This window comes from Crinia signifera, chromosome 4 (assembly GCF_055691185.1).
Source record: "Crinia signifera chromosome 4, ASM5569118v1, whole genome shotgun sequence".
NCBI classification, from domain to species: Eukaryota; Metazoa; Chordata; class Amphibia; order Anura; family Myobatrachidae; genus Crinia; species Crinia signifera.
The window spans coordinates 210,183,689-210,202,211 of NC_139220.1; the positions used below are offsets into that span (position 1 = coordinate 210,183,689).

General features: G+C 43.8%; 1 protein-coding gene across 1 annotated transcript in view; it reads right to left on the minus strand.

Annotated features, from left to right (window-relative positions):
• Positions 1–6,580: 6,580 nt before the first annotated feature.
• TRIP4 (thyroid hormone receptor interactor 4) overlaps positions 6,581–18,523 on the minus strand; it is a 38,314-nt gene continuing 26,371 nt past the window's right edge. The window contains exons 12-13 of the mRNA XM_083183686.1: positions 16,447–16,549; positions 6,581–7,527 (exon numbers count right to left, since the gene is read on the minus strand). Of these exons, the coding sequence (XP_083039812.1) occupies positions 7,412–7,527; positions 16,447–16,549 (219 nt within the window). The 3' untranslated portion in view covers positions 6,581–7,411. The remainder of the gene's footprint in view (positions 7,528–16,446; positions 16,550–18,523) is intronic.

Here is an 18,523-nt window from a genome sequence, read left to right on the forward strand (position 1 = left end):
GGGTAATCCTACGCAGAGCGCCAAAAATGGTTGCCGCAACTGGTACCTTGTCAGGGTGGAGTACACAACCCATGGATGTTATTACCTGAAATGCTGCACCAATCCTGCATTATGCTTACGGTGTGCTCAAGAGTTTCTTTTATCTGTGACTTGTCTGTTACTGTACTGCCAACATCATTTGTATTATGTGCATTGTTTTTTTAATATCTGTAAAAGCACCATGAGTTGAAGAAAGTGCGCTATATAAATTAAACTTACTTACACATCATCTTGCACCCCCACTAAAAGCAGTACAGTTCAGGCCGTACATGCCTTACACTAGAATACCTGCTAAGTATTTAAAGAACTGGATCAAAACAGTCCCTTAAGGTCAAGTGTGCTGTTACAGAAAGCCATGGTTAGGTCATCAATGGATACTCCTGTGGAAACAGCTCCACGCACTGACAAAGTAGCAGTACTGGACATTGTAGTTATAAAGGCTAATTTCTTGTAACAGATTGTAAGTGTTGCTGAATGGTAAAATGGAAATGTCCTCAATAACACATGTACATTGCAAACAATATGTGAACACAAAGAGCAGCCAGATTTTCAACAGTTATCAAAGAACATTATTAAATTACGATGACCACCTGGGAACACGTGTTTAATCAGCCCTACCCAGTGGCGGATTCAGGGGGGGGGGGCACCCGGGCACGTGCCCCCCCTGTCATTTCATTTTGTAGCTGAGGACCAGGGCTTTCCAACGAGCCCAGCCCTGTGTCTCTAGCCCCCTGGGAACCAGAGATATCTCCTGGCGAAGCTGTAACGTTTTTTTCCCCATAGGATAATATGGGACCCGTCAATTCCGACACCCACCCGGTTCCGACGGCTGCCAGTTCCCCCTGGCATCACATTGTGGTTGATCTCATTCAATTCCAAATCGATGGGCCTTCAATATGATACCAGGCTGGTCCATATCGGTCAATCGGTTCCAGAGATATTACGTGTAAACTAATTTTTTTATTTTTGAAATGTAATTTCATGGCTGTTCTTGTTCTTTGAGGGCAGATTACTCTAGAACCAAACGTTCCAGTTTCACTGGACCAATATCATTCAAAGCCCACTCAAAAGTTCTTCAATATGATACTTATCTCATGTAAATGGATCAGTTGGTTCCGAAGATATAGCCGGTTAAATAAGATAGCTGGTTAAAGGGGGGGGAGGGGTGGTTTTCTCTCCCCCTCACACCAGAAAATGCAGGGACTAGGCTGGTGTAAAAGGGGCCAACCTGGGAATGCATTTTTCTGATGTGAAAGGGGTATTATTTAAAATAGCCGGGACCTGCAGTGCTCTGAATACAGCCAGGCTCTGCCACTGTCAGTGGCTATCACTTCTGCCTGGCGGATGTCCCCATTTACCGCGAGCATGTATTCCCCTTGGCAATGAGCATGTAATCCCACATGGCAATGAGCATGGAACCTCTGGCAATGAACATGGAACCCTTGGCAATGAGCATGTAGATAAGCAGCACTTATGTAGCATAATTTTTAATAGGCATTATGGTGTTTGACATAATACAGAATGGCGTGTAACTTAACGTGTAATGGACATTATGGTGTAAATGTTTAATGCGCGCCTTTGGTGGACAATGTTCCTGTTTATGAAACGTATAGTGAATTTTGGCTTAATCTGTGTGGCATGATGTTAATTCTGGCTCAATCCATGTGGCATTATGTGAATTTTGGCTCAATCCGTGTGGCATTATGTGAATTTTGTCACAATCCGTGTGGCATTATGTGAATTTTGGCTCAATATGTGTGGCATTATGTGAATTTTGTCTCAATCCGTGTGGCATTATGTGAATGTTGGCTCAATCCATGTGGCATTATGTGAATTTTGACACAATCCATATGGCATTATGTTTATTTTGGCTCAATCCATTTGCCATTATGTGAATTTTGGCTCAATCCGTGTGTTATTATGTAAACTTTGGCTCAATCCGTGTGGCATTATGTGAATTTTGACACAATCCATGTGGCACTATTTGAATTTTGGCTCAATCCATGTGGCATTATGTTAATTTTGGCTCAATCCGTGTGGCTTGATGTGAATTTTGACACAATCCATGTGGCATTATTTGAAATTTGGCTCAATTCGTGTGGCATTATGTGAATTTTGGCTCATTCCATTTGGCATCATGTGTAAGGGGCAAGTATAATGGGGTCTAGTATTTTGTTGCATAATGTGTAGAAGTTGTATATGGTGTTGTACACTACACTCAAGGACACGCCCCCTGTTGAGTGGCCACACCCCATTTTCCGGAGCGCGCCTTCGGCGCGCGCACAACTACATCCTTCACTTTTGTCACCATGGTGGGCCTGCGTACTTTAAATGCCAGGGCCTATTTTTAATCCCATTCCCACCCTCTCTCTGCCGCTCTCAGCATGTACACTGGCACCACTAACACCGCCCCTCCCCCACCTAAACCCTCTTTTATCATGGTGCCCCCCCTGTCATTTTATCCTGGATCCGCCCCTGGCCCTACCTTAAAGTAAAATCCATCCAACTAGGTTCACCACTGACTGGTCAGTATGCACACGTATAACACATATATAATTATTTTGGACCATGATATAAATGATATCACACTAATTTGCACTACAATTTAACTGCGGCTGTGCACTTTGCAAGAGCAAATCCTTGTTCCAACTACACGTGTCATGCACATTATATGTTACATGTATACGCCACAGCTGCAATTAGAGGGTGTGATGGCTGAGGTGACCCAGTAGATGCCAGGTCCATTATTTACTTGTTTATACATACACTAGCTGACCCGCCCGGCGTTGCCCGGGAAAACCTTGGGGTTTCTTTATTTCCAAAATTGCTGAAAAATGTCATCTTACAGTATGCTGTGCCAAAGACCTAAGATTGTAATTTGTTATAGATTCCACCATAATGTTAGAATGTGTTTGCATTGATACTCAATGATGGCAATGAAATCAGGTGTGGTGTTGTTGTTTGAAACACAACGCTCCTGAGTTGAAAACTTGTATGTGTTGATGAATTCCACATCCACTCCTGAGATTTAGCACCCACATCCACATCCACTCCTGAGATTTAGCACCTACTGTATGACATATCCTCCAACATCTGAGGGTCAGAAATCGGTACAAAATCAGAAAGGGACATGTCCACACCTCAATTTCTATACTTTCAATGGTACAGTTTCTAGGGTGTGTAATTACAGGCGCTGAGTGCGTGGGGTCCGGGGTGGGCGTTACTTACCGTGCCATAATTAATTAAAAATTCACTGCTCCCTGCCACTGCCACTCCCCTCCCCTCACCGAACCTGCCTGCAGCAGTCTCTGACGTCTGGGGATCTGTAAAGCACATGCACCGAGCATCTTTACCAAACAGTGGGGCAGCCCCTGAGTGTGGGAGCAGGTCCGCGGGCCTGGCCACATGATGTCATGACGCGACGCACACTATCCGCACCACTGTAATGCACCACTGGGAATGGGTGCAATGGGCCAAATTCTTCCCTACACCTGCTGGGCCAATCCACTGATCCAGCCATCACAATCATCAATGGATGCATTGATAAGGTTTGGAGTTTAAGAAGTTGAAGAATAAGACTTGCCATGTTACAAAGTGTACAGTTTACTCAATAAATCGTGAAAAAAAATGTAAGTGTACATAGAAGTACAATCAAGAAATGAAAGTAGGATTAAAAAATAAGTTCTGATTCAAACTGAATTGTTTGGATGGGGTGGGTTGTGAAACAAATCTATAGGTGGGGGTATGGATGTTGTGGGCATAATTGGTGTTTGTTACACCTACAGGGGGCCCTCAATTGATGGGATTTTCACTACAGTGTCACGGTCACAGTGTCACCATAGGGGGATTCCCAATTGGGGTCCAGGTGGTCTTTTAGGGACCCTTTACAATCCTGTAGGTCTACCAAACACCAATTATGCCCACAATATCCATACCCCCTCCACCTTGTTACCTTTGTTACGCAACCCACCGCCATCCAAACAATTATCAGTTTGAATCAGAATTTATTTTTTAATCCTACTTTCATTTCTTGATTGTACTGTACTTCTATGTACACATTTTTTTCACGATTTATTGAGTAAATTGTACACTATAACGTGACAAATCTTCATCTCAGTCTTATTCTTCAACTTCTTACACTCATAACATTCAAACAAATGCATGCAGCGCTCATGCCCATCGACCAAACTTTATCTATGAACCAAAAGAGTCTGGGAAACCCTTAAGGCAGAGCAGTGCCTGATATCCAACTGACTAACAGGGTGAGTGCAGTGTAACCACTTTGTATTGATCAATGGGTGCATTGGCCAGGACAAAGATTTATCAGTGCAACTGGCCGGGGAGCGCATTGACAGGCTGGAGGACTGGAGAGACGGATATGGGAAACAAAGTAAAAACGGTACATTAGGTACAGTTTTTATTTGCCGGTACTGACAGTTAAATAAACGGCAAATTATTTTTTATGTGTTTGTGTGTGTATTGTACTGTTTTTGTGTGTGTGTTGTAGTGTATGTGGTTGTGTGTGTTGTATTGTATGTATCTGTCCAATGCGTAAGTGTGTGAGGTGTGCTACGTATATACAGTATGTGTGTGTTGTGTCTTTGTGTATCTGTGCAATGTTTAAGTGTGTGTTTTCTGTGTGTCGTACTGTTTTTTGGGTGTGTGTGGTGAATGTGGGTGTGTGTTGTGCTGTTAGAGGTATGTTATGTGTGTGTGTTGTGTGTATCTGCCCTATGTGTAAGTGCGTAAGGTGTGCTATGTATAAATCTCTGTGTGTGTGTGTGTAGTGTGCTGTGTGTATCTGTGCAATGTTTAAGTGTGTGTTTTGTGTATTGTACTGTTTTTGGGTGTGTGTTGTAGTGAATGTGGGTGTGTGTTGTACTGTGAGTGTTGTGTTGTGTGTATCTGCCGAATGTGTGTTTGTGATGTGTGCTATGTATATATTTGTGTGTAGTGTGCTTTGCGTATCCTGGCAATGTTTAAGTGTGTGTGTTCTGTGTGTTTGTTGTACTGTTTTTGGGTGTGTGTTGTAGTGTGTATGGATTTGTATTGTACTGCATGTGGTGTGTGTGTGTGTGTGTTTCTGTCCAATGTGTAAGTGTGTGAGGTGCTTGACGTATAAATGTGTGTGTTGATTGCTATGTGTGCGTATGTGGTGTACTGTGTGTGTGTGTACAATGTGTATGTGTATGTGTGTGTGTGTGTGTGTGTTGTGTGGTCTATGTATATCCTCAATTATTTCCTAATTGTTTAAAACCTTCACCATAATGTTAGAATGTGTCATTCATACTCAATGACAGCAATGAAATCAGGTGTGGAGTTGTTCCTTCGCAAACGGTTTCCCAGATCGCCGATCTTTTCCCCAGAACATCAATGAAGGAAAATTACAACTTGGTGTTTTTTAAATTTCTAAGTGAAATTTCCCAAAAACGGCTTCGAGGTGCACACCACCGGGTATAGAGGTACCTTGTTGCCAAATTTGGTGTCTCTGAGTGCCACGGTGTGTCCGCAATGCGTCGGACACGCACACACACGCACACACACACACAGACTCTTCAACTTATTATATAGATGTATGTATGTATGTATGTAGTCTCTACAAAATGGAAAGACTTAAGATGTATTTATAGACCCCCCCAACTCACTCAAACACTTGTCTTGTAATATAAGTATTTGACAGAAGATATCTGGAAGGTTTCCTTTATATCAAGCTAACCAAATTTAAGCCATTAAAAAAAAAATATTACAAAAATGGAATCAATAATATTCCCACCAGTCAACAGTATTTACCTTCCTATCTCGCTCTCTTGCTTTGTGGAAAATAAAATCAACCCTACAAGCTCACTGACTAGGTGTTATCCGTCATTCAGAATTGTACTTAGTTCCCCACATATATACTGTAGGTATCCAATATATTATTGCATGCATTTAAAAAATATTTCCAGAATATGTAAATTTCCCATAGGACACTGCAAAAACATCATTTTGAACATTCATTGACACCCGCATTGACTATTGCAATAGCCTCCATAGACCATTATCTATTTTAAACTCGTGTCTAGAAGGATTTTCCCTAAACTTTGAGCTGCTGATTTTCCGCAGTCAGTCATATCATTGTCTGGCTGTATCTTACCAAATAAGAAATACTTTTACTAAAATACTAATTCCTTTTAACACCAACATAAATCTCTGAAGTTTTCTGAAAATCTCCCAGCTTAACCCCCATCACTTTGCACAAGATCTCTGTCTGTCATATACACATGCATCACCTGCATTTATTCAGGATTAAAAAAAATCTTTCTGCGCTGCACCCACTCTGTGGAATGCTTTTCCTCATTGAGCGAGGACTTTCTTCTAGCTTACAAACGTTCCCTGGAACTATCCACTTCACACATGCTTTCTCAAATTCCAGAATGATTCACATAACCTCCAAAAACTATTTTATCGAACAAGTTCCCCTTTCTATAGTCCACAGGTAACTTTACATATATGTTCTCTTTCAACACTTACAAGGGGGGAGCGCTTTATTTGGGGGGGGGGGTCCCCACTCCCTCAGGAAACACATCCACAATGCTCCTTCACAATGTGACCAGAAAAGCATAACATGCATATACGGTATTCATTTGATCAGCAATCATTATTCGAGAACATGGTTCTCTATTCCAATCCGACAGTCAGGATTCCGACCGTCATTACTCAGACGTCGGAATCCCGGCTGCGCAGCGTGGGGAGCGCAATGAAGCCCCTTGCAGGCTCGCTGCACTCGCCACGCTGTGAGCACAGTGGCGAGCTGCGCTTGCCACCTATTTAATTCTCCCTCTATGGGGGTCGCGGACCCCCACGAGGGAGCAATCGGGATTCCGATGTCAGAATAATGACTGTCGGAATCCCGACTGTCGGGGAACCGTCCGACACCAGTTTCTAATACAGGTTAGTCAATCTATTTTGCTGGGTCAGTAATATAGTCATTTCCTTCCACAGAGAGAAATCCTCAAAACATGACATGTTAAGAAAACTTGTGTGTTGAGGTTGAAAACTCTTCTAGAACATCCCCAAACCAATGATGGATAGACTGTACTTTATAGAAGATTCCTAGCATGCTTTTATCCCAGAAAAGGAAATCTGGCTCCCTGCAATCCAGAGATATGTGAGCCCTTTTTTTCTGTGTCACTGTTTTACACATCATTATCCATGGGCTATGTGCATGTATATTAAATGTATGTAACAACATGGCAATCATTTTAATTTCATTTCAGTTGCTGGAAATTCACATATACAAAAACATAATTCAGTATACATAAATATAAAAAGAAATCCCAGAAAGCCATTTGCAAATTTGTTTCTTTATGATAATCCCACTGATGTAATCCCTTTATCTTCCGTTTCCTGGTTGACTTTGCTTGCCATTTTCTCCAGCATGTCCTGTTCTCTCCTTCCTAAACATCAATCCTTTCTTGGCTCCTTGGTGAATTTTTGTGTCCAGTTTCCCTTAAAAAAAGAGAAGGCACCATATTTTAGAACCTTAAAACATGTAGAGAGAGTGCAGATGACCATACCACACTTACAAATAAAATCATATTAAAATATCTACTGAACAACATAACATTAACAAGCAAATGTTACCGGACAAAGGAGTATGAACCTTGTTCTCCCCAGGGTGAAATTTCCAAAACACTGCACTAAACGTTTTTTTTTTTTTTCCTTTTACTTGCTCTATCCTTATCTAGGGCTGCTTGCCCAAATCTCTTAGGTTAGTTTTCCAGGCACAGTAACAGCAATTCCCTCAATGTCTTCAAGAAGCAGTGTGTGGTTTGGACGGCGGTTACATTGCAGAGAGGGTACACAGGACAGAGTACACGTGTAGCACTGCGGTTCTGTGCACTGCTGGACATAATAATATCCTTGTTCTGCCAAGTGGGCAATATCTCTATAAATTACATCTGGGGGCAGTGTAATCTGGCTAAACACAAGCTGCTAGCACAACTTTCTGGGAAGATCACAGATTCATTTCTGAATTACAATTTTGATTACGTTTCTTTACATAAACATAACATATTATTGCCCTACTGGTATTTTCTACACAAAAAAATTTGGATTACACTATAAGGGGGGAATTCAATCACTGCCGATATATCCGACAGCATTGAAGGTGGAATTCGAGATAACAGATCTGACTTTAAAACAGTTGGGTCTGTTTTGTCAAAGCGCCCGTGGAATGTCTAATCCACGGCTGTTTTCTCCAACACGCCCCCTTTTCGACAGTGGACAGGCTGAACATTAAATTCAACCTATTGATATACTGTAGAGGAGGGCAAAAATTGGATGGATTCAGACTTTTTTTTTTTTAAGTTTAAAAAGCTCAACCCCACTAACATACAAACAAGGAAATTTATGTTATGCATAAATATAATTGCTTTGATGCTTACATTTTATACAATTACAACTTCCTACATACCACTTGAAAACTAAGAAAAATAAAAATAGAAAGGCTATATTGCCAATACTAATTGGTACCTGGGGCAAGAGGTCCCATAGTGCTGCCGAACACAAGTTACATCTGGGAAAGGGGGGGGGGGCATGTGGTGGAGATTTGTAGAACCTGGGTCGGGTACAGCTAGAAAGGACATATGAGAGTGCTGAGCGGTTAGGAAGACCCTATTCAGAAGGTGACTACACATGCAGCTGACGGACCTGGGACCTATTTTAACCCAGATTCTCTGCTAAATGAAGTTTCACACTACATATTGTAAACTTTCTATATGAATCTTACGCATTGATTATTGCAATAGTCTCCTTATTGGCCTTCCCCAATACAGACTCTCACCACTACAGTCTATCATGAATGCAGCTGCAAGGCTAATCTTCCTAGCCAGACGTTCATTTACACCTGGATCAAGAAGTAATTTGTTTCACCTACAAGAAAGTCGGCCGACAAGTTCCAGAAGGCATAAAGGCACACTCGGCTAGAGCAATGGCAACTTCCTGGGCGAGAGAGGCTAACGTCTCGGTCAAAGACATATGCCAAGCTGCGACATGGTCGTCTATACATACCTTTGCAAAACATTATGCATTGGATGTATCTGAAGAATCTTTTGGGCGCAGAGTTCTACATCAGGCCTTGATCTAAGGTATTGTAGCCCACCCTACTGTTTTGGTATATCCCATTGTACGGCTGCCATGAAGTAAGAAGAAGAAAGTTACGGATTATGCTTACGATAATTCCTTTTCTTCGGAGTACTTCATGGCAGCCTATATTATTACCCCCCCCCCCCCCATGTTTGTGTTTTTCCCTAGGATCGGTGGTGGAGACATGTAAAAAGAATGAAGGCATGGGGGAAGGTGCTTGCGTCCGTTGTCAGTACTACGTACTGCGGACTTGCGAGAGACATTTTTCTGGACGCCATATACCTGCTTTGAGACAACACCACTTGACGTGATGTAACGGTCAAGAGGAACCTGGCTCCTGGTATAGGGAAGGAGACGCCATTGCAGTGTTCTCATATGCCATCTGGCCCACGGAACCACTTCCACTGTAGATGCCATCATTCCTAAGAGACTTATCACCAGCCTTAGAGGAACTTTCTGATTTCTTTGAATCGCCTCTACCAGATCTTGAATTTTGCTGCATCTCTGATTGGTCAGAGTAACCTCGAATTGCAATGTGTCTATGACGACGCCTAGATACTGAATAGTCTGTGTAGGGGACAGATGACTCTTGCTCCAATTGATCAACCACCCGTGTCCTAGGGAAAAACTACCTGTCTAATTGAGAGGGGAGAGAGGGATGAACCCATTGTACGGCTGCCATGAAGTACTCCGAAGAAAAGGAATTATCGTAAGTATAATCCGTAACTTTATATTTCGATATTGATTGGGGAATTCCAGAAAAACCATAAGTACACAGATAGGAATATTTCAGTTCAATTGAAACCTTTCATTTGACATAAATCATACACCTAAATATATCCAGGTGTAAATTCCTGTAGTGTAGTTTGTTTTGAAGGAGCGAATCCTTTCTTCGCCCCTTGTGGAATCACAAACAATGATCTCGACTTCCTGAAGCCTGCTGTTCGATCCAAATAAATTTTTATTATTCTAACCATATCCAACGTATAAAGATCTTCTTCTCTTCTACTGGTTGGGTTTGGAAAAAAACAAGGCAAAACAATATCTTGACTCATATGAAAAGAGGGAACCACCTTTGGAAAAAAAGATGGTTTGGTTCTCAGGACTACTTTGTCCGGAAATAACTTAAGATAGGGTTCGCAACATAATAACGCATGCAGCTCCCCCACTCGTCTTGCTGACGTGATAGCCACCATGAATGCCACTTTCCATGTGAGAAATTTTAGTTTAGACCTCTCACACGGCTCATGAGACCATTAAGTACTAGATCAGGCATGTCCAATGTTGGCCCTCCAGATGTTTTGAAACTACACATCCCATCATGCTTTGCAATAGTTTTAGCATTCTCTAATAGCAAAACTGTGGCAAAGCATGCTGGGATGTGTAGTTTCAAAACATCTGGAGGGCCAACGTTGGACATGCCTGTACTAGATTGAGATCCCACTGAGGAATTATTGGTCTAATTCTTGGATGGATTCTCTTTGTTGCTTGAAAAAACCTTCAAACCGTGGTCTGCCAATTTTCTATCCAGCAGGGCGCTGAGGGCCGAAATTTGTACCTTCAGAGTCGCTATTGATAGTCCTTTATTGAAACCTTCACAGAGAAATTGTAGAACATGCTATATTCTTGCCTTGGGAAATGGAAACCTATCTTTTGACCATCCAGCAAAGATTCTCCAGATTCTGTAATATATGTCAGACGACACCTTCTTCCTTGCTTGCAGAAGTATGTCTATTACAACCGGGGGGCAAACCTTTGTCCGCTAATTGCTTCCTTTCAAACTCCACGCCGCTAAATGTAATTTCTGTGGATCTTGGCACATTACTGGACCTTGCATCAGGAGATCGTGCGATACTGGCAGAAACCATGGCTCTGCCACCGCCATGCTTTCTGCCATCGGAAACCAGGACCTCCTGGGCCAGTATGGAAGAATGGCTGTTGCCCGAACTCTCTCCGACCTGATCTTCCATAGTACTTTGTGGATGAGTGGGAAAGGTGGAAATATGTACACTAGGGTGAACTCCCACCTTTGGGACAGAGCGTCCACCCCTTCTGAACCCCGCGTCGGGAGTCTGTAAAAGAATCGAGGAGTCTTCGCATTCTCCGGAGTCGCCATGAGATCTATTTGTGGTTGGCCGAATCTGTGAACTATTTGCCTGAAGACAGAGTTCTTCAGTTCCCATTCTCCTGGCAATACTTGAGTCCTGCTTAGGAAGTCTGCCAGTTGATTTTCTTCCCCCGGCACATGTAGTGCTGAAATGGACAGGAGATGCTCTTCTGCCCAGACCATGATCAATCGAATCTCTTCCAACAGTGGGCGACTTCTTGTCCCCCCCCCCTGTTTGTTGATATATGCGACCGTGGCTATGTTGTCTGAAAAGACTCGTAGATGGGATCCTTCTATCTCGATGGTAAAAGCCCTTATGGCCATATACACTGCTCGAAGTTCTCTGTGATTGGATGACAGATCTGACTCTTGAATGGACCAGATACCTTGGGTAGTTTTGCCTAAACAATGCGCACCCCACCCTGTGGCGCTTGCGTCCGTTGTCAGTACTACGTACTGCGGACTTGCGAGAGACATTTTTCTGGACGCCATATACCTGCTTTGAGACAACACCACTTGACGTGATGTAACGGTCAAGAGGAACCTGGCTCCTGGTATAGGGAAGGAGACGCCATTGCAGTGTTCTCATATGCCATCTGGCCCACGGAACCACTTCCACTGTAGATGCCATCATTCCTAAGAGACTTATCACCAGCCTTAGAGGAACTTTCTGATTTCTTTGAATCGCCTCTACCAGATCTTGAATTTTGCTGCATCTCTGATTGGTCAGAGTAACCTCGAATTGCAATGTGTCTATGACGACGCCTAGATACTGAATAGTCTGTGTAGGGGACAGATGACTCTTGCTCCAATTGATCAACCACCCGTGATCCTGTAAAAATTGAACAACTGTATTTGCATCTCGGACGGCTTCATCTTGCTGAGATGAGTAGATCGTCCAGATATGCCCAAATCGCTATATTCTTCTTTCTTTCTTAGACACTCTATCATGACCACTAGTACTTTTGTAAATACCCTCGGTGAGGACGTGAGACCAAAGGGAAGGCAGGTAAACTGAAGATGGTTTCCTTTGACGCAGAATCTGAGAAATTTTCTGTCTGGTATACAGATAGGGACATGAAAATAAGCGTCTTTTAGATCTATTGAGACCAGGTAGTCTTCCCTTCTTAGCCCCATAAGAATAGACTTGGCTGTCTCCATATGGAACTTGTGCTTCCAGATTCTGGCGTTTAAATCTCTTAAATCCAGGATTGTTCGGAAACCTCCAGAACTTTTTGTCACTACGAACAGGTGAGAGTAAAACCCTAGGCCTTCCTCTGCCTCCGGAACAGACTCTACTGCTCCCGAGTCCACCAGATCCTTTATACTTGAGATTAGAGCCTCTTGCTCCGCCCTTGAAACTGGAATTTGTGAAACTAAAAATTTTTCCCGTCTGGGTTTTGAAAGAAATTCTAGACGATATCCCGTGGACACCACTTCTAGTACCCAGGTGTCTTGAACCGTTTGTTCCCACACGTGGGCAAACTGCAGCAATCTTCCGGCAACCTGGAAACTGTCCACGGGACACAGTTTGTCACTGTTTTTTATCGCCTCTTTTAACTGTCTGTCGGAAGAATGCCCTGGAGATACCAGAGATATATCTCTCCCGAAATGGCCTCCCAGGTCTGTAAGATCTGGCCTGCCTAAAACTTTGCCTGGGGAAATAATTGGACCCTCTTCCCCTTTTATCTTGGGGAAGTCTCACTGACTTACCCCCTGACATTCTCTGTATCATCTGGTCAAGTTTACTGCCAAAGAGGAATTCTCCCTCAAACGGCAGAGTCGCCAGCTTGTTTTTAGAGTGGGAGTCTGCCGCCCAGGACTTAAGCCACAGGGCCCTCCTCGCCACTACTCCGGAGGTCAACGTCCTAGCTGAGTAATCCAGCATGTCTAATGATGCCTCACAGATGTAATCAACGGTAAGCTGAATCTGGGCTAGACTACTAATAATTTGTTCTCTGGCGACACGCTCTTGTAGATCTTCCTGCAAGGAAGCACACCAGATCCTGAGAGCTCTGGCCGAGGAAGCAATGGCCACCCCTGATTTAATGGAGGTTGAGCTGGAGATATGCAGCCTCTTCAGAGCGCTTTCCATACGCTTATCCATAGCGTCTTTAAGAGAGGCACCGTCCTCTAAGGGAATTGTTGTCTTGGTGGTGACTTCGGACACTGCAGCACAGAATCTATTTTGGGGATATTGCACCACTTTAGGAATTCCGCATCCTCTATTGGGTACATCCTTTCTGTCCTTTTAACAGACCCAATACGCTTATCCGCATTGGCCCATTCTTTAGTGAGTATCTCCTTGACAACTTTGTGAACGGGAAAACACCTTCCCTTCCTGGACCTGTCCTCAAACAACGCGTCATACTCAGTTTTAACTGGCTGCTTATAGTTCAGTGTTTTATACAACTCTTTCAGGACAACTTCCACAAGCTCCAAGTTAAAGGAACGTTCCTCCTCCACTAGTTCGCCAGATTCTGCACCAGAGCCCCCAGACCCCGCATCATCGTCAGTATCTGCAGCCGCAGGCACATCACATTCTAAGTCCAAACTGCATACACACCAAGTAAACGGCGCTAATGGACCACACTAATTAGTAATCAAGAAAAATTTATAAATTTATTAAAAAATTAAATAATCAAATAAAATATACACAACAATACAAACAATACCACCGGCCGGTAGAGCTATTAAAATATGCACAATAATTTCTGGCCATCAAAAAGACAAGAAAAAAAGGCTTCTTTCATTAGGCTGTGATGTATGCCTTAGACTCAGTATTCCATTGCCATTATAACTAGGTTTGCCCAATTAGGCTGCAGCATATAATGAAATTGAGGCTTGGTAATTTTAAATCCTCTTAATAATTTAGACAGTCCCAGAGAACTTTTGAAACACTTTGGTAAGCATAGATGTTAATTGCAAGCGTGTTAGTCAGTCACACAGTAAGGCTCAGATGCAGAGCAGCCTTTAGAATTGCTCCATATGAAAACTGCAGGTGCTCATTCATTCAGGCAAAGCAGCGTATTGGAGTAAAGAATAATGTGATACTTAGGCTTTTCAGCGAGTGCAGCGCTTTGTTGCCCACAAATGGGTGAGGGTTTGTTGGCCTGAAGCGGGTCCCCAGCTGCTGGTCTTCCCAATTCTGCAGCTTCTTTCTAGGACTCACAGCTCCGGCAGATATCTCCCCAGCTCACGTGGTGTTAGTTTGTTTGCGGAAGTGACGCTCGATGACGCGTTTCCCCGCCTTCTGGTCAGCGGCTTCATCAGAAGTCCAAACTGGTTTGAGACCTTGACCTTTTCGCCTGGTATTCCTTTTTGGAAACAAAGTTTTCCTTCATCCAAGCCATTAACTCGCTAATCTGGGATACGGTCCCAATACTGGTATCCGCCTCCTTAGCACAGCTCTGACACAAGGACTTTTCCCCAGTGAAAACTTTATCACATCCAATGCATGTTTTGCTAATATGCTTCTTCTTAGCCAATTTCTTCTTAGTCCCCACAGGCACACTAGAAGATTAAATAAACAGTAATCACTTAACTATACTGCATAAACCTAACATAAGGAAACTAAGTCCTCAGAGAGGACTTACCTGGGCAGCAATGTAGAAACCTTCTGAGAGGCTTCCTCTTCCATGTTTAGACAAGGCGTTCACACAGCACCTTGTATCCAGCACATTTAGGAAGCGCCTGTAACACCGACCAGGCGCATTATAAAGGCTGCTTCCGCCCTGCGGCCGGCGTGCGCGTCATCTGTGACGCTGGAACGCACGCCAACCCGACTTCCGGACCCAGTGAACCGCACACGCTAGTGCTGCGCATTGCGCGCCATACCGGGACGCGCCTCCATCCGGCTAAGGTCAGAGCAGCGCGCCCTAAGTGGAACGCAAGCTGCTGACCCGCATGAGCACGCCGGAAGTCCATACACAAGCCGCACAGGCACGCCGGGCTAACGCCGGCGAGTTGCTGAGAAGCAGCAAGGACTCCCGCCGCTCACCAGGGGCTCCGTGTCTGGGGGTCCACACCACCGGCCAGGACCTCTTAGAGAACCGGCACCGCCATCCCAACGCTGCCCAGGACTGGCAGCGTAACGCCTACCAGTAAGTGAAAATAAAAAAACCTACACTACTCTGTCTATCTATCAAGGAGACAGGAAAAAGACTGAAGGCATGGGGGAAGGTGCTGGCTAATGTACAGGTGGAGATGGGGGCGTGTCCTAGGGAAAAACTACCTGTCTAATTGAGAGGGGAGAGAGGGATGAACCCATTGTACGGCTGCCATGAAGTAAGAAGAAGAAAAAGCGGAAAATATAATAAAAAAATACAAAAAAGTAAATTGGCCTAGGTGTAGCCATCTGCACGGAACAGCAGTGTGAGCACACTCATTAGGGAGTCTTCCATGGCAAAGATTCATTAGGCACATCACAAATCTGCACAATGGCAAAATGAAAACTCACATACAAAGCTTGTTTAGAGTTGGCCGGGAGTCATGTAGGAGAGCTAAACCGAAGCAGAGTAAGGAGTAGGTTTACTAAAAAGCTTCCAGAAAAAGACTACAAAAGGTGGTATAACGTGAAACAGATATACAGGGTGCTTACATCAGCATAAACACATATAGGGTTGTATATTTACTTAAGTGAGTGTTTATATAGCTGGAGATGTTACCCACAGCAACTCTACTTATTTATCTTAAGGCGCCCATACACGGTGAATTTTTTTGCGCGCACGATGCCCTCTCCTGCACACATCCCATCGCACAGCTCAAAAATTATGTGCTGCACATATTTTTTTTTAACTAGATCGCATTGCATGCAATGCGATCTAGTCCCTAACGCATCCAATTACTGTACCGTGTATGGGCACCTTAACACCTTCTAAAAGATAACAGATAGATTGTAATTAGTTGCTATATGCAAATCTACACTTTATTGAATATACCTCATTTTAGGGGACATGTTTTAAAGTGGCCATATCTTCAGCCACTTCATTTACAGGGTCTAGAAAATAAAAAATTAAAAACACCTGGTTTTGATTATTATTTCCATTTTAAATCCTGGGTCCAAAACCATGAAGCGTTGTGTAGTAACCAATAGCGTTGCGTAGTAAATTTACCCCTAATAGTACTTGAAATTATGGGTAGTTATCTAGCTGTCAATGTGCTTTCACACTTACAGATCTTGTGTTGTCCTTTAATTGGGAATTTTACAAGTAATTCTTGAGGATTTGTACAGATGAAAACAAAAGGAGATGCAGATTCCTGGCTAAGCGATGGATACTGTTAGAAGATAAAGACAAGAAATACAAATTAGACATTGGTGTCACATATGAAAACACGGACTATATATTTTTCAGCTAATTCACGCAACTTTTCGGTTACATTCCCATTGTATCAGATGGATAGGTAAAAAAAAATAACACAAATGCGATTGTCCTACCACTACATACTGCTTATGGGCCCTACACACACAGCAATAGAAAGTGGCTGCTTATCGCTGTGTGTGTGGCCTACACAGCGATGCAAATGCGCAGCCCTACTGTCTGAAGTTGGGTCGTGATGAAGAATGAACCTGCTGGATATTTCTAGAGCAGTCTCTCAGAAGGCCCTGCACATCTCTCACATGTGTAGGTGCGGCGCGATGAGCAGGGCCTTCTGAGCAATTGCTGAAGACACCCAAAGCGTAGCGCCTGTTTGAATCCTAGCAGCTCGCCAGCTGCCTTACTTGTGTAATCTACGTTATCAGCGTCCGTAAACAAGTACCGCGTAGTAAGGCAGAAGTAGCATAGTGTAGTGTAGTGTAGTCAGCGTAGGCAGTACTGTTCTCGAGACTAGCGTAGTCATCGTATTTACTGAAAAGAATCTAGCGCCTAGTTCTAGCATAGCCAGAATTAGCGTCCCTGTCAGAAACAGCGTCTAGTTCTCGCGGCTAAGTCAGTCAGCTGGTAGATTGAGCGGTACGCAGTTAGCGTAGTCAGTCAGCTGTTGTATTCTCTGAGAGGCACACGATACGTGCTGCATGACAGGGCTGCAGAGAGGCTGACAATTTTTACTCTGCCCCAGACTGAGGAGGAGGCAGTGGAATACCTTCAGGGGCAACATTTCCTGCCTGAGACAAAGACCTACCCCAATGGGCACCCGATGAGGCTCAGTATTATGGAGCGGATGTGGCGCTGCCATATCCGCACCTGCGGAAAAAAGGTCAGTCTAAGGGCTGCACAGTGGTTTAGAGGGTGTCATCTGACCTTCGTTACCCTCATCCGCATTATATTCTGCTGGGCTGAGGAGCTGACAAGTGTATGTTTTGTCAGCGACACCTCTCTGTCACCCAGGCCACCACTGTGCAATATAATAATTTAATGCTGGAGGCCTGCACTGTCGACCTCCTGTCGCAGCCTCAGCAACAAATTGGCGGCCCAGGCACCATTGTGGAGATTGATGAAAGCCTCTTTGTGAAGCGCAAGGCCAATGTTGGACGCATGCTGCCCAAGCAGTGGATTTTTAGGGGGCATCTCCAGACAGACCGGAGAGCGTTTTTTGACGGCAGTCGAGAGGCGGGACGCCAGCACCCTCATGGCTGCCATCGAGAGGCACGTGCACCCCGGGACCACAATTTACAGTGACTGCTGGAGGGCGTACCAAACAGAGCAGCTGGAGCAGGCTGGGTATCATCTGAACAGAATACCGACTGTCGCAAGGATTTAAAAAAAAAAAAAAAGTGTGGGACTTTCAAATAAGTTTAAGAGAAGTAGAGATCACACACTGACCAAGCTGTGCTCAGAACCTTATGCCAAAAACTGAAGTCTTTATCCACAAACACTTGGAAGTGATACAAAATACAGGCTTCCAATCATGGGCAGTGCAGTTTAAATAAATGCTCAATGTCTGGACACATTCAAGAAGTGGAGCGGACAATTAGAAGGACACAAATCTGTTAACACTATTTCAGGAGAAACCACATTGGGTTAGAGCAGGCATTCCCAACCACGGTCCTCAAGGCACACCAAAAGTTCAGGTTTTAGTGATATCCAGGCTTCAGCACAGATGGTTTAATCAGAATCACTAAGGTACTAATTAAGTCACCTGTGCTTAAGCCTGGATATCACTAAAACCTGCACTGTTAGTGTGCCTTGAGGACGTGGTTGGGAATGCCAGGGTTAGAGAGAAGGCGGAGAATGAAGCCCTGCCTTGTTAAAGTGTAAAATCAGGAGGAAACGCATACACTAACCAACAGCGCTGCCAGCTAAAAGAGGC